This window comes from Lissotriton helveticus, chromosome 6 (genome assembly GCF_964261635.1).
Source record: "Lissotriton helveticus chromosome 6, aLisHel1.1, whole genome shotgun sequence".
Taxonomy (NCBI): Eukaryota; Metazoa; Chordata; class Amphibia; order Caudata; family Salamandridae; genus Lissotriton; species Lissotriton helveticus.
The window spans coordinates 601,637,245-601,654,725 of record NC_136067.1 but is presented as its reverse complement, the minus strand read 5'-3'; the positions used below and the strand labels follow the sequence as shown (position 1 = coordinate 601,654,725).

The window sequence follows — 17,481 nt, the reverse complement described above, 5'->3', positions numbered from 1 at the left end:
AAAATGTCTTCCATGTGACTATTCTAAAATTCTTTTCTTCTCTCAAGTCACACTTTTACACTTTTCATCACTACCATTCCCTTCCGCACGTTCCCTTCTTGGGGCAATTGTTAGCTTTTTAATGATTTTCTATTGTGAATTATAAGCAATTACTCTAGATGCAATGAATTAAAATTGCTTGCTAGTCTTTGGTCTCTTGTATTCTCTAATTTTTCTTCTATTAAGTATTGAATGCTACGAGCTGACCTGATATAGCGTGCTCCAAAATCTTTTTGTTTAATTATTTACTATGTACTGATTACTTCTGCTAATTAGTCAAGTTCTAGGACCACTGTTTACCTGGACCCAGGCAGACCTAATAGACAGCAGTAGAGTTGGCCAGGGCAGAGTCAACATGGTCGCTTCAAGTGGTTTATATGTGGATGCACACATATGGGAGTGCTAAATCGTCCACATCCCAAGGTCACAAAGTGTATCCTGCTCCCATGGAACTATCTGAATTATGAAGCATTGAAAGGGGATTTTGCAACGCATTTCTTTTTCCAAACTGCTAGTTCATAACTTTCCAGTGGGGATTGCTAGTTCATATCTTTCCAGTGGGAAACGACTGTGAGCCACATTGGTACTAACAAAACACAACACGAATCACTCATCCAGGGGTCAGCATCCTCATTTGCAATGACTGTATCCATAAAATTGCCTTACCCAGGGGGAAACACTCTTGGTGATTCATCTCCATGTATAACTATGTGTATTGCTGTTGCCTTTTAACCTTTATGTACTGTATTGGCTTTTGTGTTGTGAATCAAGTACTTTTTGATTATAAGTAAAAGCTTTGGCAGGGGAAGGATTTATTGATTGCTCTTACATGTTTCATTGAGTTTGGAGTTTCTACCCCAAACCACTTCTCCCTGATTAAGCTTTAGACTGCTTGACTTAAAATCCTAGATGTCTTTCAATACCTGCTGTACTTTTTTGATGTCTGTCTCCACATCCTCTTTGATATATCAGATGCATCTTATACTTTATACCAAAAAAGGTTCCTCACAGTCCATGAACATGGTACTTCAAAGGAGAGATTCTCGGATGAGTCACCTTCTTCTTAACCTCAAAAATTGGGTTAAGTTTGATAACAACTTTTCTGATTATAGCCCAGTCACCCATGGGGTCCTCTAATGTTTAGGCCTATGTTGTTCAACATTTATATAGAAGTGCTAAAAAGCATGATGTAGAAGGCAGGGCTGGTTATGTACAGCTAAACATCACCCTAAAGATGTATCTAACAACATCACCATTCTAGTGCATCTGCACTTTAAAAAAATGCCTTGTAAATTTTCACAAATAGATGTCTTATAACTTTCTTATAAACAACCCAGATAAAACCAAAATCATCCTCATTAAGGGGCTACTTGGATTCAAAGTCAAGAAAAATTGACTGTTTGAGCTACACACTAACAGCTGTTCCCCCTTTCTGGCTATCAAAGTCACATTTCTGGATCTGTTGATTGATTCTGATCTTTAGATTTCCTCCCAAGTAGAATAGAGTAAAAATTCTGTGAGACTGTCCTTCGCTTCTTTAAAACTAGAAGCACCTCCTTTATCTAAAACACGTTTACATTGCAGTTCACGCCTTTATATTATCCTACTGGTATGTCTATCAGGCATTTTATGTTAATTCTTAGCTTCTATGTATGCTAATTTGTATTGTATAGTCTGGCTGATCTCAGATTTTTAAAATGTCATTTCAAATTGCCTGTCATGAAGGATCTAGAGTCCTCCTCTTGACGTCAGAATAACATTTATGTTTAAAACCCGTCCCCCAAACATCTGACCTATCCATATACTTTAATCAAAATCTCTAGAGGCTACAAAACCTGAGAAGGTAAGACAACCTAAGACTGGAAACAGAAATTCAGACTGCACAAAGCATCTACACAATCATTTTCTAAAGCAACACCGTCCATCTCATATTGTCCTACAGTTAACTTTAGACACTAAAAACATCTCTAATTTCATAATAAGGTAAAATGTATCTTTTTAATCTCTACCTTGACTAGTTGCTGCCACCAATCTTTGGTCAGCCCCTCTATTACATTTATTTCCGTTTGTTCTAGTTATCTATACCCTTTTAAGGCTCAGTCTTTTTCCTTCATGCATTTACTTGTATCCACCTTTTTTCTCTTCTCTCTGAGTGTACGTCCCTTCATCTCCTGCCTTTGGTTTGAATTTAAGTCTATCCAACTTTTCTTTTCTTTGTTGTTGTCTTCTAACCGCTCCACTTTCTCTACCCGTTATCCTCTTTCTTCTCTTTTACTGATTTGCACTTAATTCTTTTGTGTACTCATTTCTGTTTATGTTTCCCTTCCATTTTGAGCTAATCCCTTCCCATCATTTCCTTATTAAAAATGTCTAACATTGTCATTTCTCACTCCTGTTCTTTCCTGTTTTTAGATGATAATGAATTTAAACTGGTATTTATTTTTTCATATGACTTTATGTTTAACATTTTCAATGCTAGGTCTCTGTGAGGGATGGCACGCATTATTGTCTTATTCGTGTATACAATCCACTGACACATTTCTGGTTGAGCAGCATGTGTAAAAATACTAAATAAGGTAAAAGTATAAACATCAGAATGGCCACGTATTTCTCCTCTTTTGTGAAAATCCTCAAAAAAGGACAACTTGATACTTTAATATAGATTGTTATTGAACCTTCATATGGAAGAGTGGCCATAGGATCTTATGTTCTTTATGGCCCTCTCCTTGTGTTACATTCTCTCAGCTCCCTCGCCAAACCTGATATATGCCTTCAAACATAGCTCTTTACTCTAAAGACATCCTGTGAGCATTTTATAACCAGTTCCTCAGGTGAGCAACAAACCTGTGTTTCTCCTTTCTGCGTTCACTGGGCACTTTGTATTACTGGAGGGACCACTGATGCCTGAAGTTCTTCTGTAGTAGATATCATGCTGGCAGATATGTAGAACTGATGTGATTCAGTCCTTCGCATGGGGATGTGGCCTCATGTAAATGAGGTAATTTTTTGTCTTCGCCCCTGTACCATATATTAGACATGGGAACCAAAAGCAAGAATGAAGGTGCATTGACCATGAGCCACACAGATGTGGCACAGTCAATGTGTCCTCTCAGGGTAGTCCATTTTAATGGTGTTACGGGGAGCCCTGGGGACCCACCCAGACACCCCAACACATGTATTAGCACAAAAGCCGGGAGGAGTGTGTCCAAGGGAGAAAGTTTATAGATCTGCACGGAAAATATCTCCTCTTCATATACAGAAATAACACAAAAAATCCTCAGGTCTGTGCTAGCACGAAGAAAGCTGAAGGATGTCGGGCTAATGTCTCACAAAGTCTCCACATGGTAGAGATCCCTATAGGATGAATACCCTCACCCACCATAGGTGGCATGCTTCATCATATGAGTTTCTCCTGCCAGTGGGAAAACCTAGTCCCCGGTAGCCTCGATCTACCAGACGGTCCATTAAGTTGTTTGCATGCAAAACATATTCGTCTTTAAAGGAGCAGTTGCGACGAATCCGAAGGGATTGCCCAAGGGGAGGTTTTGTTTCAAGCTTTTAAGGTGATTGCACGTCCACCGTTACCATAATGTCCATTGAATACGACGATTCAAAGGACATTATGGTAACGATGAACGTAGTGTCCTTATATATCCAAATCCCTCAGGAGGGTGCCCTAGAGGCACTCACTCATTTTTTGGATACAAGAGAAAAATCAGTCAGAGTTCCGACAAGTTTCATCATTGGTTTAGCCAAGTTTACTCTACAGAAGAATTATTTTTCCTTTGGATCTGACTTTTTTAATCAAATGAAGGGAGTCGCTATGGGCTGCCCTTTTGCTCCGGAGTTAGCAGTGCTTTTTATGGGATTATAAGAAGATAAATTCATTTACAACAATAATCCCTTCAATGAGTGCATCTCAAGTTGGATGCGCTATATAGATGATGTTTTCTCGATTTGGTCTGGTACACAGGAACAGCTTAATGACTTTTGTAACTGGCTAAATGCAAGGACAGAAGATATTAAGTTAATCTACAACTCTTCTAAAAATCAGATCACTTTCCTGGATGTTCAAGTCTATCCATCAGAAGGGGGATTGGCGACGACTTTGTTTAGGAAGCCAACGGATAGAAACAAGGCGCTCCATTATGCGAGCAATCACCCTAAAAGCTTGAAACAAAACCTGCCCTTTGGGCAATTCCTTAGGATTCGTCGCAACTGCTCCTTTAAAGACAAATATTTTTTGCATGCGAACAACTTAATATACCGCCTGATAGATCGAGGCTACCCCAAAAAATTGTTGAAGCACGCTCACCGTTGTGCTTGGTGGGTGCCGAGAGAGACATTATTGGAAAGAAAAGTCAATTCACTAATGGATAGAATGGTGTGTGTTACAACCTTCTGTCCAAATGCAAACCAGTTTAAGAAAATTGTCAACCAAAACTGGCATTTGGTGAAAAACCTGGATAAAGCGTTGCTACAGCCCCCACTTTTTGCTTTTAAAAAAGAGAAAAGCATTACAAATCATATTGTACTGGCTGCGCTACCAAAATTGGAAGGAGCCACTCTTAGGAGTTTGATGGGGTTGGCACCTGTGATGGGTCACCATAAATGCGGATCTTGTTCTTGCTGTGATCAGACGTTGGAAGGAGTTGTATTTTCACACGAAGGAATTAACTTGAGACATGAAACATTCACAAACTATAAATCAAAGAACGTGGTTTATGGAATCCTCTGCCCATGTCCAAAATTGTATGTGGGGAAAACCAGTCAGGAAGTCCGCCAACGGGTCACACAGCACAAGTCAATACTTAGGAGAAATGTCGTGAATGCTCCTTTAGTGAATCATTGGAAATCCAAAGAGCATTTGGAGAAAGACTTGAAATGGACTGTAATCTCCAAAATTGAGGCAGATACTCAGGGAGGTGACATTGAGGGTAACCAGGACAACGAGAGGCACTATTAATTATGAAATTCAATACGGCAATACATGGACTGAATGAAGTCTCTGAAATATTCAAACCATAATTGGGGATGTCTGCCCTTTATCTGAATGGTGTAAACACCTTAGGCATTCTGTGGAGACTTGGACAGATCCGTCACGTTATTGTCATTTAGTTGAGGTCACTAGGGGTTGTCTGCCCTCCACTTTGAAGGATATAAAGCCCGATTCTCCAGGCGCAAACACTGTTGTGTCGATCGTAGACGTAAGGGGAGGTTTGTCCTCCATGTGAATGATGTAAAGCCTGACATTTAACACAGTTGCTAGTACTATTATGACGAACGTGGAGGGACGGCTGCCCCACCATCATATTTCATGCAAAATTTCATGGGACGCCTGCATATATGGGAAAGCTAACTGAATTACGTTTTCCACAGAGCAATGTGGTTGTTCCTGTGAGGACATTACTAATGAGATCGTGCGTTTGCTTTCCACCTGATGAGGTGGTTTGCCTGAGCATTGGTGCACGAGTGGTTTATACCCTCAATACGAGTGACACTGTTAATGACCCGTATCCAAGAAAGCCTGACTTTTTTAATGGATACAAGGATGACGAGAAACTGATGAGCTGGGATTTTTTTAGACATGCAGTAGACATTATAAATATGAGGGAATGCCCATTGTAAGATACAATACATCCTCTGAGCCAGTTTTAACAGATGCACCAGCTGATGGTCTTAATATTATAATTCCCACCTCCCAACATCTAACGCGAAAATTCTAGTCACTCGCTGCAGCCCAGAGATGTTTTACGGGCTGGACGTTGAACTATCAATAAAGCTTTGAGCGTTCTTTGGTCAATCAATCAATCAATCATGCCATTTGTATAGCGCACTACTCACCCGGGAGGGTCTCAAGGCGCTTGGGGGGAGGGGTATGCTACTGCTCGAACAGCCAGGTCTTGAGTTGTTTCCTGAAGGCGAGATGGTCCTGGGTCAGCCGAAGGTGGATGGGGAGGGAGTTCCAAGTCTTGGCAGCCAGGTAAGAGAAGGATCTTCCTCCGGCGGTGGCTCTTCGGATGCGTGGTACGGCTGCGAGGGCGAGGCTGGTGGACCGTAGCTGGCGGGTGGGCGTGTAGAAGGTCAGGCGGTCGTTGAGGTACTTGGGGCCCAGGTCGTGGAGAGACTTGTGTGCGTGGGTGAGGAGCCGGAACGTGATCCTCTTGTCGACGGGGAGCCAGTGCAGGTTCCTCAGGTGGCTGGAGATGTGGCTGCGTCGGGGGACATCCAGGATGAGTCGGGCGGAGGCGTTCTGGAGGCGCTGGAGTCTTTTCTGTAGCTTGACTGTGGTTCTGGCATAGAGGGCGTTTCCGTAGTCCAGTCGGCTGGTGACGAGTGCCTGGGTGACAGTCTTCCTGGTCTCGGTCGGGATCCAGCGGAAGATCTTGCAAAGCATACGCAGGGTGTTGAAGCACGATGAGGAGACGGCGTTGACTTGTCTGGTCATCGAGAGGGAGGGGTCCAGGATGAAGCCCAGGTTGCGTGCGTGGTCGGTTGGCTTGGGTGCGGTGCCCAGGGCTGGGGGCCACCAGGAGTCGTCCCAGGCGGAGGGCAAAGATCCCAGGATGAGGACTTCCGTCTTGTCTGAGTTCAGTTTCAGGCGGCTGTCCTTCATCCACTCGGCGACGTCTTTCATCCCTTCGTGTAGGCAGGTTCTGGCGGTGTCGGGGTCTCTGGTGAGGGAGAGGATCAGCTGGGTGTCGTCGGCGTAAGAGATGATGTTGAGGTTGTGCTGGCGTGCGATGGCTGCGAGAGGTTTCATGTAGATGTTGAAGAGGGTGGGGCTGAGTGAAGATCCTTGTGGGACGCCGCAGATGACTTCGGTGGCCTCGGAGCGAAACGAGGGGAGGCGGACTCTTTGTGTTCTTCCGGCGAGGAACGAGATGATCCACTCCAGTGCCTTCTCTTGGATACCGATGTTGCTGAGGCGCTGGACTAGGGTGCGGTGGCAGACCGTGTCGAACGCAGCGGAGAGGTCCAGGAGGATGAGGGCCACTGTTTCCCCCTTGTCGAGCAGGGTCCGGATGTCGTTGGTGGCTGCGATGAGGGCGGTCTCGGTGCTGTGGTTGGCTCTGAAGCCGGACTGCGAGGGGTCGAGGGATCCGTTCGTCTCGAGGAAGGCGGTCAGCTGTCTGTTGGTAACCATGATGACGTGGCCCACGCTCGCATAAGCGTTGTGGATCTTACGTGTACGTGGCAACGCACAGTGGACGGTTCAGTAAAGCTCGTAGAACCATTCGGCATTGGCTTATTGGCGGGCAGCTTAAATACTACAATTCCCAGCCACCCCTCACATCCCATCATTCTATGCGGGTTGGAAGTCACACCCCAGACTTTGAGGACGTGGACAATGCTTTTTCCAAAACAGGAAAATTATTTTTCGAGGTAATAAGATCGCGGGTCACTTTGCATCATTCCTTGGTTATTATGGGACTTAGCAAACTAAGTAAACGGTTGAAATCTCGCACACATTGGCTTGCAAACTGCAAACTGGAGACTTGGGCACGGAGACCCCGACGTGGTACTTAGGTAAGCCGCACATTGTTGGGTAGCTTCAACATGACCCACACGTCGAACCATCATGTACTAATACGTCTGCCATTCTTTAGCAGGGTATCCTTGAACCGGCACCATATATCAGGGAGACACACACATGACCCCCATTTGGTAAGCGACTATCTGTGAATTCCTTGCCATGATTGAAATGAAATGAAAAATGGAACTTATAAAGCGCACATACACCTACGGCTTCTTGGCGCTGGGGTGGGAGGGATAGCCAGTACAGATGGAGTGGGCTAGTTGTACGCTAATGAAAAAATGATTGGTTAGTGTTTTAGTGTGACATTAGGTTTAAAGAATGTTTTGTGTCTTATATTTGTCTTTTCCAGATAATTAACATCGTTGTTTTGAGGCAGCAGATTTGGTCTGCTAATTGAATAAGGTAGGCGGAATGCATCGTTGGGTGTGTGCTTTTCCGAAGTTATGATCGTTGGAACCTTTCTAAATATGAACTTTTGTTTTCTTTCTTTCTTTGTAGAACTTCATGGTCCTGATGAGAACCCTACAAACAGTTGGGTTCGAAACGTGTCGATCCCATCCCTGTTCTGCTTTGTCAAACAAACCATGTTATGTTATTTATCCACTGGTGGAGTGAAATAATTGCTGGACATAGGAAACTGTGGTCAATCAAAATAATTTTCTGCACTTGAGTGACAGCGTATAGGATTCATTTGGTTGTTTGACCCTGGTATTTTGAGTGTGGTCCACCAGGTCTGGGGCCACTTAAAAGTTACTGTAGAGTGTGGCTAGACCCATCCTGGTGTGGCGGTTGGATGGTGTGAGTGTTTTGGTATAAGTGTTTGGTGAATCTGTCTGAGGTATGCCTGAAGGTTTGCATTGAATGTGTGGTGGTGTCTTGGTGATCGCGAGATTTCGATGAAATGTATTCTTGTGTATTTATTTCCTTTTTGTATTCATTGTTGATGCACATGTACAGAAAGCATTTTTGATAAAGTGATTTGAAAGATATCTTCCAAATAAAATAATTGATGGCATAATAGAAAGTGTGGACCTATATGTTTTATTCTTAGGTCCTGGTTACCAAACAAGTTTAGGTGTGTTGCTCAGTATTGGCAAATGTTCTGTTTTGTTACTAAGCTTCACATAGGCTTTTGCCCTTATAATCCTGCAAAAACGTTCATGGCAGCTCCTCTTGCTTACTGTGGTTGCTACAACCACAGTAAGCTTGTGCAGTACTGGTTGCTACAACCAGTACTGCACAAGCTTCAGGCGCCCTGCACAGCACTCTGTCCAGGGCTACCTTCATGGCCTTCCTCTCCTGGTATATGGAGTCTCACCTGCTGGAAACTACAAATGGGCAACTACCCAATCGGTGCACCAGGAGCCCACTCAGTTGGGCTCCCAACTAGATCTTGCTCCCTCAAGCACTCTATTCTTACTCACAATACACACCGGTCTTGGCAAGCAGGCAGGCGCTGGTGCTCCAGGCTCCAGAGTAGGTGATCTTTGTTTACCTGGGTGATGCCTCCTCACCCAGCAGGAAGACTAGTAGGCCTTGGCCCACAGTCTTGGTCACAGGCAGAAGTCTTCTAGAGCTTCCCATGCTCAAACAGCTCATCTGGCTGCTCAGTGGATGACACATTTATGGAGTCTAATCCTCCCCTTCCTTCTTATAGTCCATTTCTGGACACCAAATGTTTAGTTTCTGTGTATTTCACGTTTTATGTAAGGGATCTGCTTCTTTTTATGTATACCCTTCTCCTCTCCCTCCTGAAAGGCTGTCTGTCACAGCAGGAGAAACTCTGAAGCTGGTAGTTCCACTACACATGCCATGGGAGTGGCTAAGTCTCACACCTGGGTGTTTGCCAAAGGGATATGTGCATCAAACGTTTACTCCTCGTAACGCAGCCCTACTGTTTATGACTCCCTTATAAGCCTCATCTCCTTTCTGAGATGTGTCCAAGCCCTTTCCTTGTGATCTATCACTAAATTTAAAGAGCAACCTCTGAAGTGTACAGCGGGAGTCCCTCTCCCCCTACTCCAGCCTGTCCCACCTAGCTCACAGAAATGCAGCAATGCACAAATATGTCTGTGGGTATTCATCTACCCTACATGTCTTCACCAAAATGGAACCCAGTGTCCTCCATGTAACATACCATTACAGGTACACTTGCACTCAGTGTATGCATGCAGCCCAAACACTAACCAGTACTGTTGCATCTATGCATGGTGCAACCCTAGGCACACACACCTTCAGCACTCACATTCACTCTGCATGGACTACTCAGTAATGTAGCCTTTCTGTATTGTGCAATTGTGTGCCACTTGCAAGCACACACATTCATCATGCACCTGCACAGCACTTCATCTTTGTATTGTACTTTTCGTAAGTACACATAAATCCAGAATATGCATTCACTGCGCATGCACAGCACAGCTCTACATCTCTCATGTAATGTATTCCTCACAGGTATACTCACACCTAGTACATTCATTCACAAATTCTGTCCTGCACAGCACTGCTCTACCCCTGTATTTTACCCTTGTCAGGTACACATACATCCAGTACAGAGTGACTACTCCTGCACTGTGCAGCACTTTACATCTAACTGATATATGCCAAGGGTGAGTTAAGCATTCAGCAGCAGAACTTTAAAAAGGTGAATGAGCTGGTAGTCCTCACTCACATGAGACAGATAGAAACTGTTCACTCCTACTGATGACTGCATGATATGATGCCACCACCGTGCTGCTTCATTTCTTGTGAAGGCAGTAGCCTTACACCACTATGAGGGTAGCGCTGTGGGCGCCGCTCCCGGTCCAACAAGACCGCAATCTGTGAGACAGGCCTATGCCGTGGTGCACACACATGATCCGTGTTTGCCTATAACAACATAAATACGCATTAAGGATCCAGAGAAGAGTACCATTGAGCACTCAGGGCAGGGGTGAACATCTATTACCATGCAGAGTACTTTTCCGTCCCAACACCCTCATAGGCTAGAGCATCCTGCCTTACCTCGTTGGAGGATTTTAAAACCAAAAGAGTTCCCAGCTACCACAGCAAAATTCCTGACTGAGATGAACTGCTAATGATTTCCCGACCTACACTCCTCTGTGTTCAGTCTTAAACTTCACCTAGTACATGCGGTTTCTTGGCGTGTTTGAGCCTAAAACGTCATATCTTCAGTTCCCTTAATCTGTTTTTGACTATTAAATGTGTAGTTCTATTATTGTTTTCTCCGTTTTACTAAATTGATTTAGGAATGTAACTTTTTGGTTTCCTGAAACTCAGTGTTTTGATGTTGCTTCAGTTTTGAACATACACATCTCTGGAAAAGCCTGCTGCTTTACATCTCATCTAACAATGATTACGCCCAGGTTTCCTCACTGAAACTCTCTTTTGCCCTGGCACGATATTGTTTTATTAAGTTCTTTTGGAGCCTCCTCCCAAATTAATAATCCAACATTTCACAGAACAGAATTAATTGAATACAACAAAGTGTGCAATCTCTCTAAAAGAACTAGCGTATAATTTCTTTAGTAGTTTAACTTTGACATCACTACTCATATACGTTGAGAAAATGCATCATTGTGTTTCTGTAAAAACAGACGAGCTCTGGTGTCACAAAGGCCTCATGTCAGAGTCAGCAGACTGAGAAAAGCCTGTTTTGAAATAGTACTGCAACAATATGAGCATTACGTTTTGGTGTGATTTTTCCACAGTACCGTTTTCAGATGTATCCTTGATATCTGCAACCCGATGATCGCTTACTGTAGATATGAATGGAGTGTGGCCATTAATTACAAGGAATAAAAAAACGCTACCCCTTTAAAAAATAATAATTCCTATCACCTCTGAGTTTCCTGAGATTATAATGTAACTTGTCCTACAGGATAATGGCTATGTTTTTTTCACGAAATGGTCAAGTGACTTGCATAAGCTGTACCATGATTGGTCAATAAACACTGAAACCCATATGTAAGACTAAAACTCCTATTTTGTAAAAAGAAAATGCAGAATACATATTGGCCATTTATACTACCTTATATTATACTCTTGCCACATCCATGTATCTGCAAAACGAATGTCAAGATTGGGCAGTTGCATGGGCATTCCCATCCAGTTATCTGAAACAAAAACAACTGTTAACAACCTTACAATGTTCAATTAAAATTAATGAAGATTAATCGTAAAAGAAAGTAGAATTAGTTTGTTTTCAGAATCATGGAGTGTAACCTACCGTACATTTCTGACGTATATGACCGGTCGTATGCATCTGATAGAACGAATACTTCCTATAAATGAAAAAAAAGTAGGTTTCCATTGGAAAAGCAAAACACATGTTTTAAGCATAGTTTAAGTTTTAGTAAACATTTAAACCTTAAACGTGCAAAAATCACTTAACCAGCTGTGGTTACATGTTATTTGAACAAAAGCAACCTTTTAAATATATCACTTGCAGTAGCCATATACCAGGACACCAGATCCTCAAGCTGTTTCATTTGGTCTCGAATTTCCCAAAGAGGTCCTACGTGACTATGCTTTATGTAGGCCTACACTTCCAGCAAACCTGATGCCAAAAAAAAGCCAGCAATCTATGCAACGTTATTCAAGTCACCCCTGTGTATCCAGCATTGATCTAGGAAGGGTAATGAATGCCAGATTTTCAAGATAATCCAATGCTCAAAATCTGCCGTGGGTCCAGATCTTATGGCATTGTGTTGGGCACAACTTACCTTAATGAACAGGTACTCATCCAAAACAGAATGATCTCTAATCACACAAACGTTGTTCAGGTTGCCACTGATAGATAGACAGATAGCTAGATAGCTAGATAGATAGACAGATAGATAGATAGATAGATAGATAGATAGATAGATAGATAGATAGATAGATAGATAGATAGATAGATAGATAGATAGATAGATAGATAGATAGATAGATAGATAGATAGATAGATAGACAAACCATGTATGTGAAGGAAGTGCTCCAACCAGGTTTGTAAAAATATTATAGACTGTATCTCGTACAGGGGAGTGTAGACATCCAGGCAGTCAAAGGGTTAAATATTGTAATGGTGAAGAAACATTTTTCAACCTATCTTTCAAGAAATATATAATTTAAGTCGAGATCCAACCATCAGGTATGGTTTTGTTTTTCCCCTGGAGTTCATGCTTGTGTCAAATATGACAAAAAGATGTTTATCATTTATCTCACACTTCTTGAGTTTTCTTGGTTTTTATTCTGCCAAAAACATACAATTGTGTGAATGCAATTATCTTGGCAAGTTGTGTTTTTCCAAGGTCAAGCTTAAGAGAGCAGCTGTTGTAAGACCTTATGTGATCAATAGAAAACGAGGTTTAAGGTGCACTACTGAGAAAGGGTCTTCTCTCCGTCTTTATGTTAATTAGTCTTTATGTTAATTAAGTGACTGCAGCAACTGGTTGGGCAGACGTCATGTGCTTCAACTGAAAAAGAGTGCTTGTATGGTATTTTTTGCCTTGTGGGAAAATTAATGGTCATACAGCGAGACCGAGTTAGTTATGGTGATCAAGGCCATAGGCCAGATTTATTTATTATGAAAAGATGTGACAAAGGCTGAAGGCTTGATGTGTCTTTTGCAAAAATCATATGTTAAAGCCAATAGCTAAGGATGAATTGCTATTATACTGTGGACAGATATTTTGGTGTATGGAATCGCACAGATTACTGTACTAGGCAAGAGTTGTGGAGCTGGTTACCCACTCTGACAAGCCATGGAGGTAGACAATTTCACAGTGATAATACTCATTAGACACTCTTATAGTGGCGGCCGGAACAGATCGGGGGTAGGGGTGTAAAAAAAAAAGAAGAAAACCGTACCCGATTGCCGCTTCTCTTCTCAGTTGTCCCTCTGTTGTCTCTTCGCGCCAGAACAGGAGGGACCAGGCTCCCCATGGCTAATCACAACACAGCAATGCAGCATTGTGATTGGTCTGAATGCCATGGTTCGGCGCTTAGACGGGCAGTGGGAGCCTGGGCATGTTCTCCACACAGGCTGTAATTCAGCCTGGGTGGGGAACATGCAAAGTGCGCATGAATGTTTGGACGGCTGGAGACAGCCTGCCAAACATTCATGCACACTTGGAGTGGGCAAAACACTCCTCCCCCTGCTTCTGTGTGAGCAACCTACCCCTGCTCCAACCGCAAAGCTGCCACAGCAGGAACACATAAAATGATAATAACATTGAGTTATTATCCTTTTATATTTCCTATTTTTCACTGCTGCAAAGCAGTGGGGTGAAGCTCTTAGCGAAGGAGCCGCCACTGTACTCTTAGGAGGGGTTGTGTATTATTTTTCCAACTATAATTGTGCACATGTTTTCAATATTATGATTGTAAGCCTGATGTCTGCCTTATGGGGAAGTTTAACATTATTACAGTAGGCATGAAGTGGTAATGGTAGCAAGTCAATGATAAAAGCCACGGGCTTTTGATTGGTGTAATGTAATTGTTTTTACATTGGGGAATGGTATGTCATGCCATAGGCCCAAGCTGTTTGTGGTGAAAAGGTATAACAAAGGCAGTAGGTCTGATGTATTTATTTTAAAAGCCTATTTTTAAGTAAATTAAGTTTGGATTATTACTACGTTGCGTGCCTTTGTATAGGTATTGTGTTATATATATTTTCCCAGATTACTACAGTTAGGCAATTGATTTGGTGTTGCTTACCCCCTCTGACAAACTGTGGATGTGGAGGCTTCAAATCATCTTTATTCGGTTTTGCATCAAACCATAAAAAGGCAATATAATGTAGTCATATTCCAAATAAAACAAAATTATAGCAATCTTATATATCCTAGCTGCAGTAACAGGCAATATAAACATGGGAAATATCCCTAAGTCAGCCTTCCATTGATTTCCTGCATCTTACTGCCGCCTTAAGGACATACTCTTAAATACACATCTCAGCTGCCTAAAGCTGAAGGTAAACTAACATGTCTTTGCACTTATGGAAATCAAGACACTTTAGGATTGTCTTCAAATAACATGCAAAAAAAAACCTCTTCAAACTTTGCAGAAAAACATAAAATGCAGTAGAATTTGAGCAGATGACCTGTCACAAGGACAGGCCAAAGCATGTACTCCCAGTATAAAAGAACCTTATCAGTAGCCATACCATACCAGCCCTGATTCGGAACAAGAGCGATCGCTCGCACTGCAAGAGGGGTAAAAATAGATAAATCGCCAGAACCTCAGGTATGCTGTGCTTAGTGTACACCCTGACTGCACTTTTAACCGCATGCGTGCGGGCGGAATTCCGCTCGTGCGCTGAGATATGCGAAAGCGCATGTTACGTGACGAGCTGGGCTCGTCATCAGCGTAGCAGGAGGCTACCTCATGACGAGCCCAGCTCGTCATCAGCGTCGAAGGGGTTAATAGACTCAGAGTACAGTCATGTCAAATAACAAAAATCATACAATCTGGCCTTAACCACCTTCTTGTTAGACTTGGATAAAGTGCTTGGTGCACAAAACATATCCGACAGACCTAGATCACAAAATAACCCAGAAACATATCATAACCAGGATTTTTAAAGGCCCCTATCTAGTTTGAGACAATCTAGTATGAGATCCCTACATAGGCTGGCCTCAACATTGGTCCATACATGGACCCAGAGTAAAAGTGGAGTTTGATTATGTCTGAGTTAAAGACAAAGGGCCATATGTAGGTGGGGTAATACCGGTCGGTAATGGTGAAATTCGGTAAATTTCACCGTTACCGACCGGTATTTAGGGATTTGAGATGTAGGAGGCTGCAAATAAGGAATCGGCAATTTACCAATTCATTATTTTAAGGAATCGTTAAATTACCGATTCCTTAAAGCCTATGTAGGTAGCACTCAAGTGAGTGCATTTTAGCCTTAAGGATTCGTTATTTACCACCAACTATAAGTTGGTGGTAAATACTGAATATCTGTGAAAAAGCAATTTTTTGCTTTTTTCTCAGTGTCATGTGACAGACATACATGCCCTTAGGGCATGTATGTGCGCCACATGTGCACACATGCACGATTCAGGGGTGCAACAGGGTATCAATGTGACACCCTACCACCCTTGAATATGTCCCCCCTATTACCGATTTGGTATTTACTGAATCGGTAATAGTGAATGGCTTCCCATTCATTCCTACGGGTCTCCAGGCCCATAGGAATGAATGGGAATTACCGAATCGGTAAAAATTCGGTATTTAAGAATCGGTAAATAGAGATTACCTACATATGGCCCAAAGTGAATAATAAAATGAGAGCTTGTGGGGGGAAGATGGAGCAATTGCCTGCAAATATGGTCTCCTCTAGCTGTAAAGAGTAGGGCTTTCAATGACCCCAAACCCCTGTTCCATGTAGAGCTGCAAGGACACATTGTGCATTATATATTTTGTGATAAGGCGCAATCGCTCCCTTCCCCATCACCATAGGAAGATTGAAAAAGGGCCACAGCCGACGTGCTCAGTTTTGAGCATGCAGAGGTAACCTGGGGCTGCCAAGATCCCGATGAGTCAAAAACAACACTAAGATAAAAACTATTCAGAATATGTAGGGATTGACTGTTGATATGTAGCAAAGAGGCCCCTTTCTTGCCTGGGCCACACACCATTTTATGGGATTTCCCAAAGTTGGTGATTAAATCAAGATTACCCATATAGGATCCAAATGCCTCCACCAGGGTACACAAAGCTCTGGGAGTCAGGGCCAGGAGAAGCGCATCATTTGCATATAGTAACGCGGGGACCAGCTGACTCTTTGGACATCAGCAGTTACTCTGGACAAATGTGAACTCAAATTGTTTATATAAAGAATAAGGAACAGAGGGGCTAAAATGCATCCTTGGCAGACCCCTCTAGCAAGAGAGAATGTGTCTGACATTTCACTTCAGAACCATTTCTCACCTTAGCTGTTAGTTTCTCATACACAGTGAGTAAAACTTTCCTCATTGCCAGATCCAGCCCTAGGTCCAACAGCATCAACCATAGTTTGGCTCTGTTAACACAATCAAATGTTGTGGATAGATTTGTAAAGGCGAGGTACACAGGGCAGTGGCCGGCTATTGTATATTTGCCACCAATCAGGTACAAATCCCACACCGAACCCAGCCCTGAGCGGAAACTAAATTGGAATGGGCACAAGTGGGTGAAGGAGATTTGCACTGGGATCATTCCTGTGTTTATTTCCTCCCTGTGAGTGCCCAACTGCATGTATCTGTTATCTGTTTTTATTTTGGTTTTAACCTTACTCTAAACTAGTGTGTGTGTGTGTGTGGGGCCTGAGCCTGTCCCTTGACATGAGTGAGATCTTAGACTGTCTTGAGACCTAGAGCAGTGCACCATGCATGCTCTCATTGTACTAACCGTGGACTACTGTCACTATCAAGGGTTTAGCACATGGAGCTGCAGAGAACCGTGTTTTGTGAATCCAAATTATGGTCAGATCAGCCTAGTAGCCCACTTGTATAACATTCTGCTTCTATGCACTAACCTGGACGTTATGTTAGAAATATTTATAGAGAGCACAAGTACACCATATGGTTTCTTTGTGCTAGATATAGGGAATAGCCTGCAGCTTGTTGATTCATGCATATGCTTGTGAGAACATCTGTAGTGTAGTTCCTATATTCCCAATAGGCTCTGCGCATTGGAATAACATAAAAGATAGTTTAGACGTCGGACTGTGGTCGACTAGGTCTCTACTGAATATGTTAGACTTAATTATGAATGCCAGCTAGCTCAGAGGTCACTAGAAACTTTCTCGAGTGAACAGGAAGGAGTTAACTTTCCTGAATAGACAAGAAGGGATTAGTTTCTGACAACCACATAAACATGACAACTTTGCTCCCTCCAGAATAAGGAGTATATCTCCAGAGTCGCGGAAACAATAGATA

The 17,481-nt window shown here is 42.7% G+C and overlaps 1 protein-coding gene across 1 annotated transcript in view; it reads right to left on the bottom strand.

The window, feature by feature from the left end:
* The window catches only part of LOC144762793 (CD109 antigen-like), a 1,211,849-nt gene that overhangs the window by 523,166 nt on the left and 671,202 nt on the right, over positions 1-17,481 (bottom strand). The window contains exons 17-18 of the mRNA XM_078648063.1: positions 11,805-11,859; positions 11,607-11,691 (exon numbers count right to left, since the gene is read on the bottom strand). Coding sequence (XP_078504189.1) covers positions 11,607-11,691; positions 11,805-11,859 — 140 coding nt within the window. The remainder of the gene's footprint in view (positions 1-11,606; positions 11,692-11,804; positions 11,860-17,481) is intronic.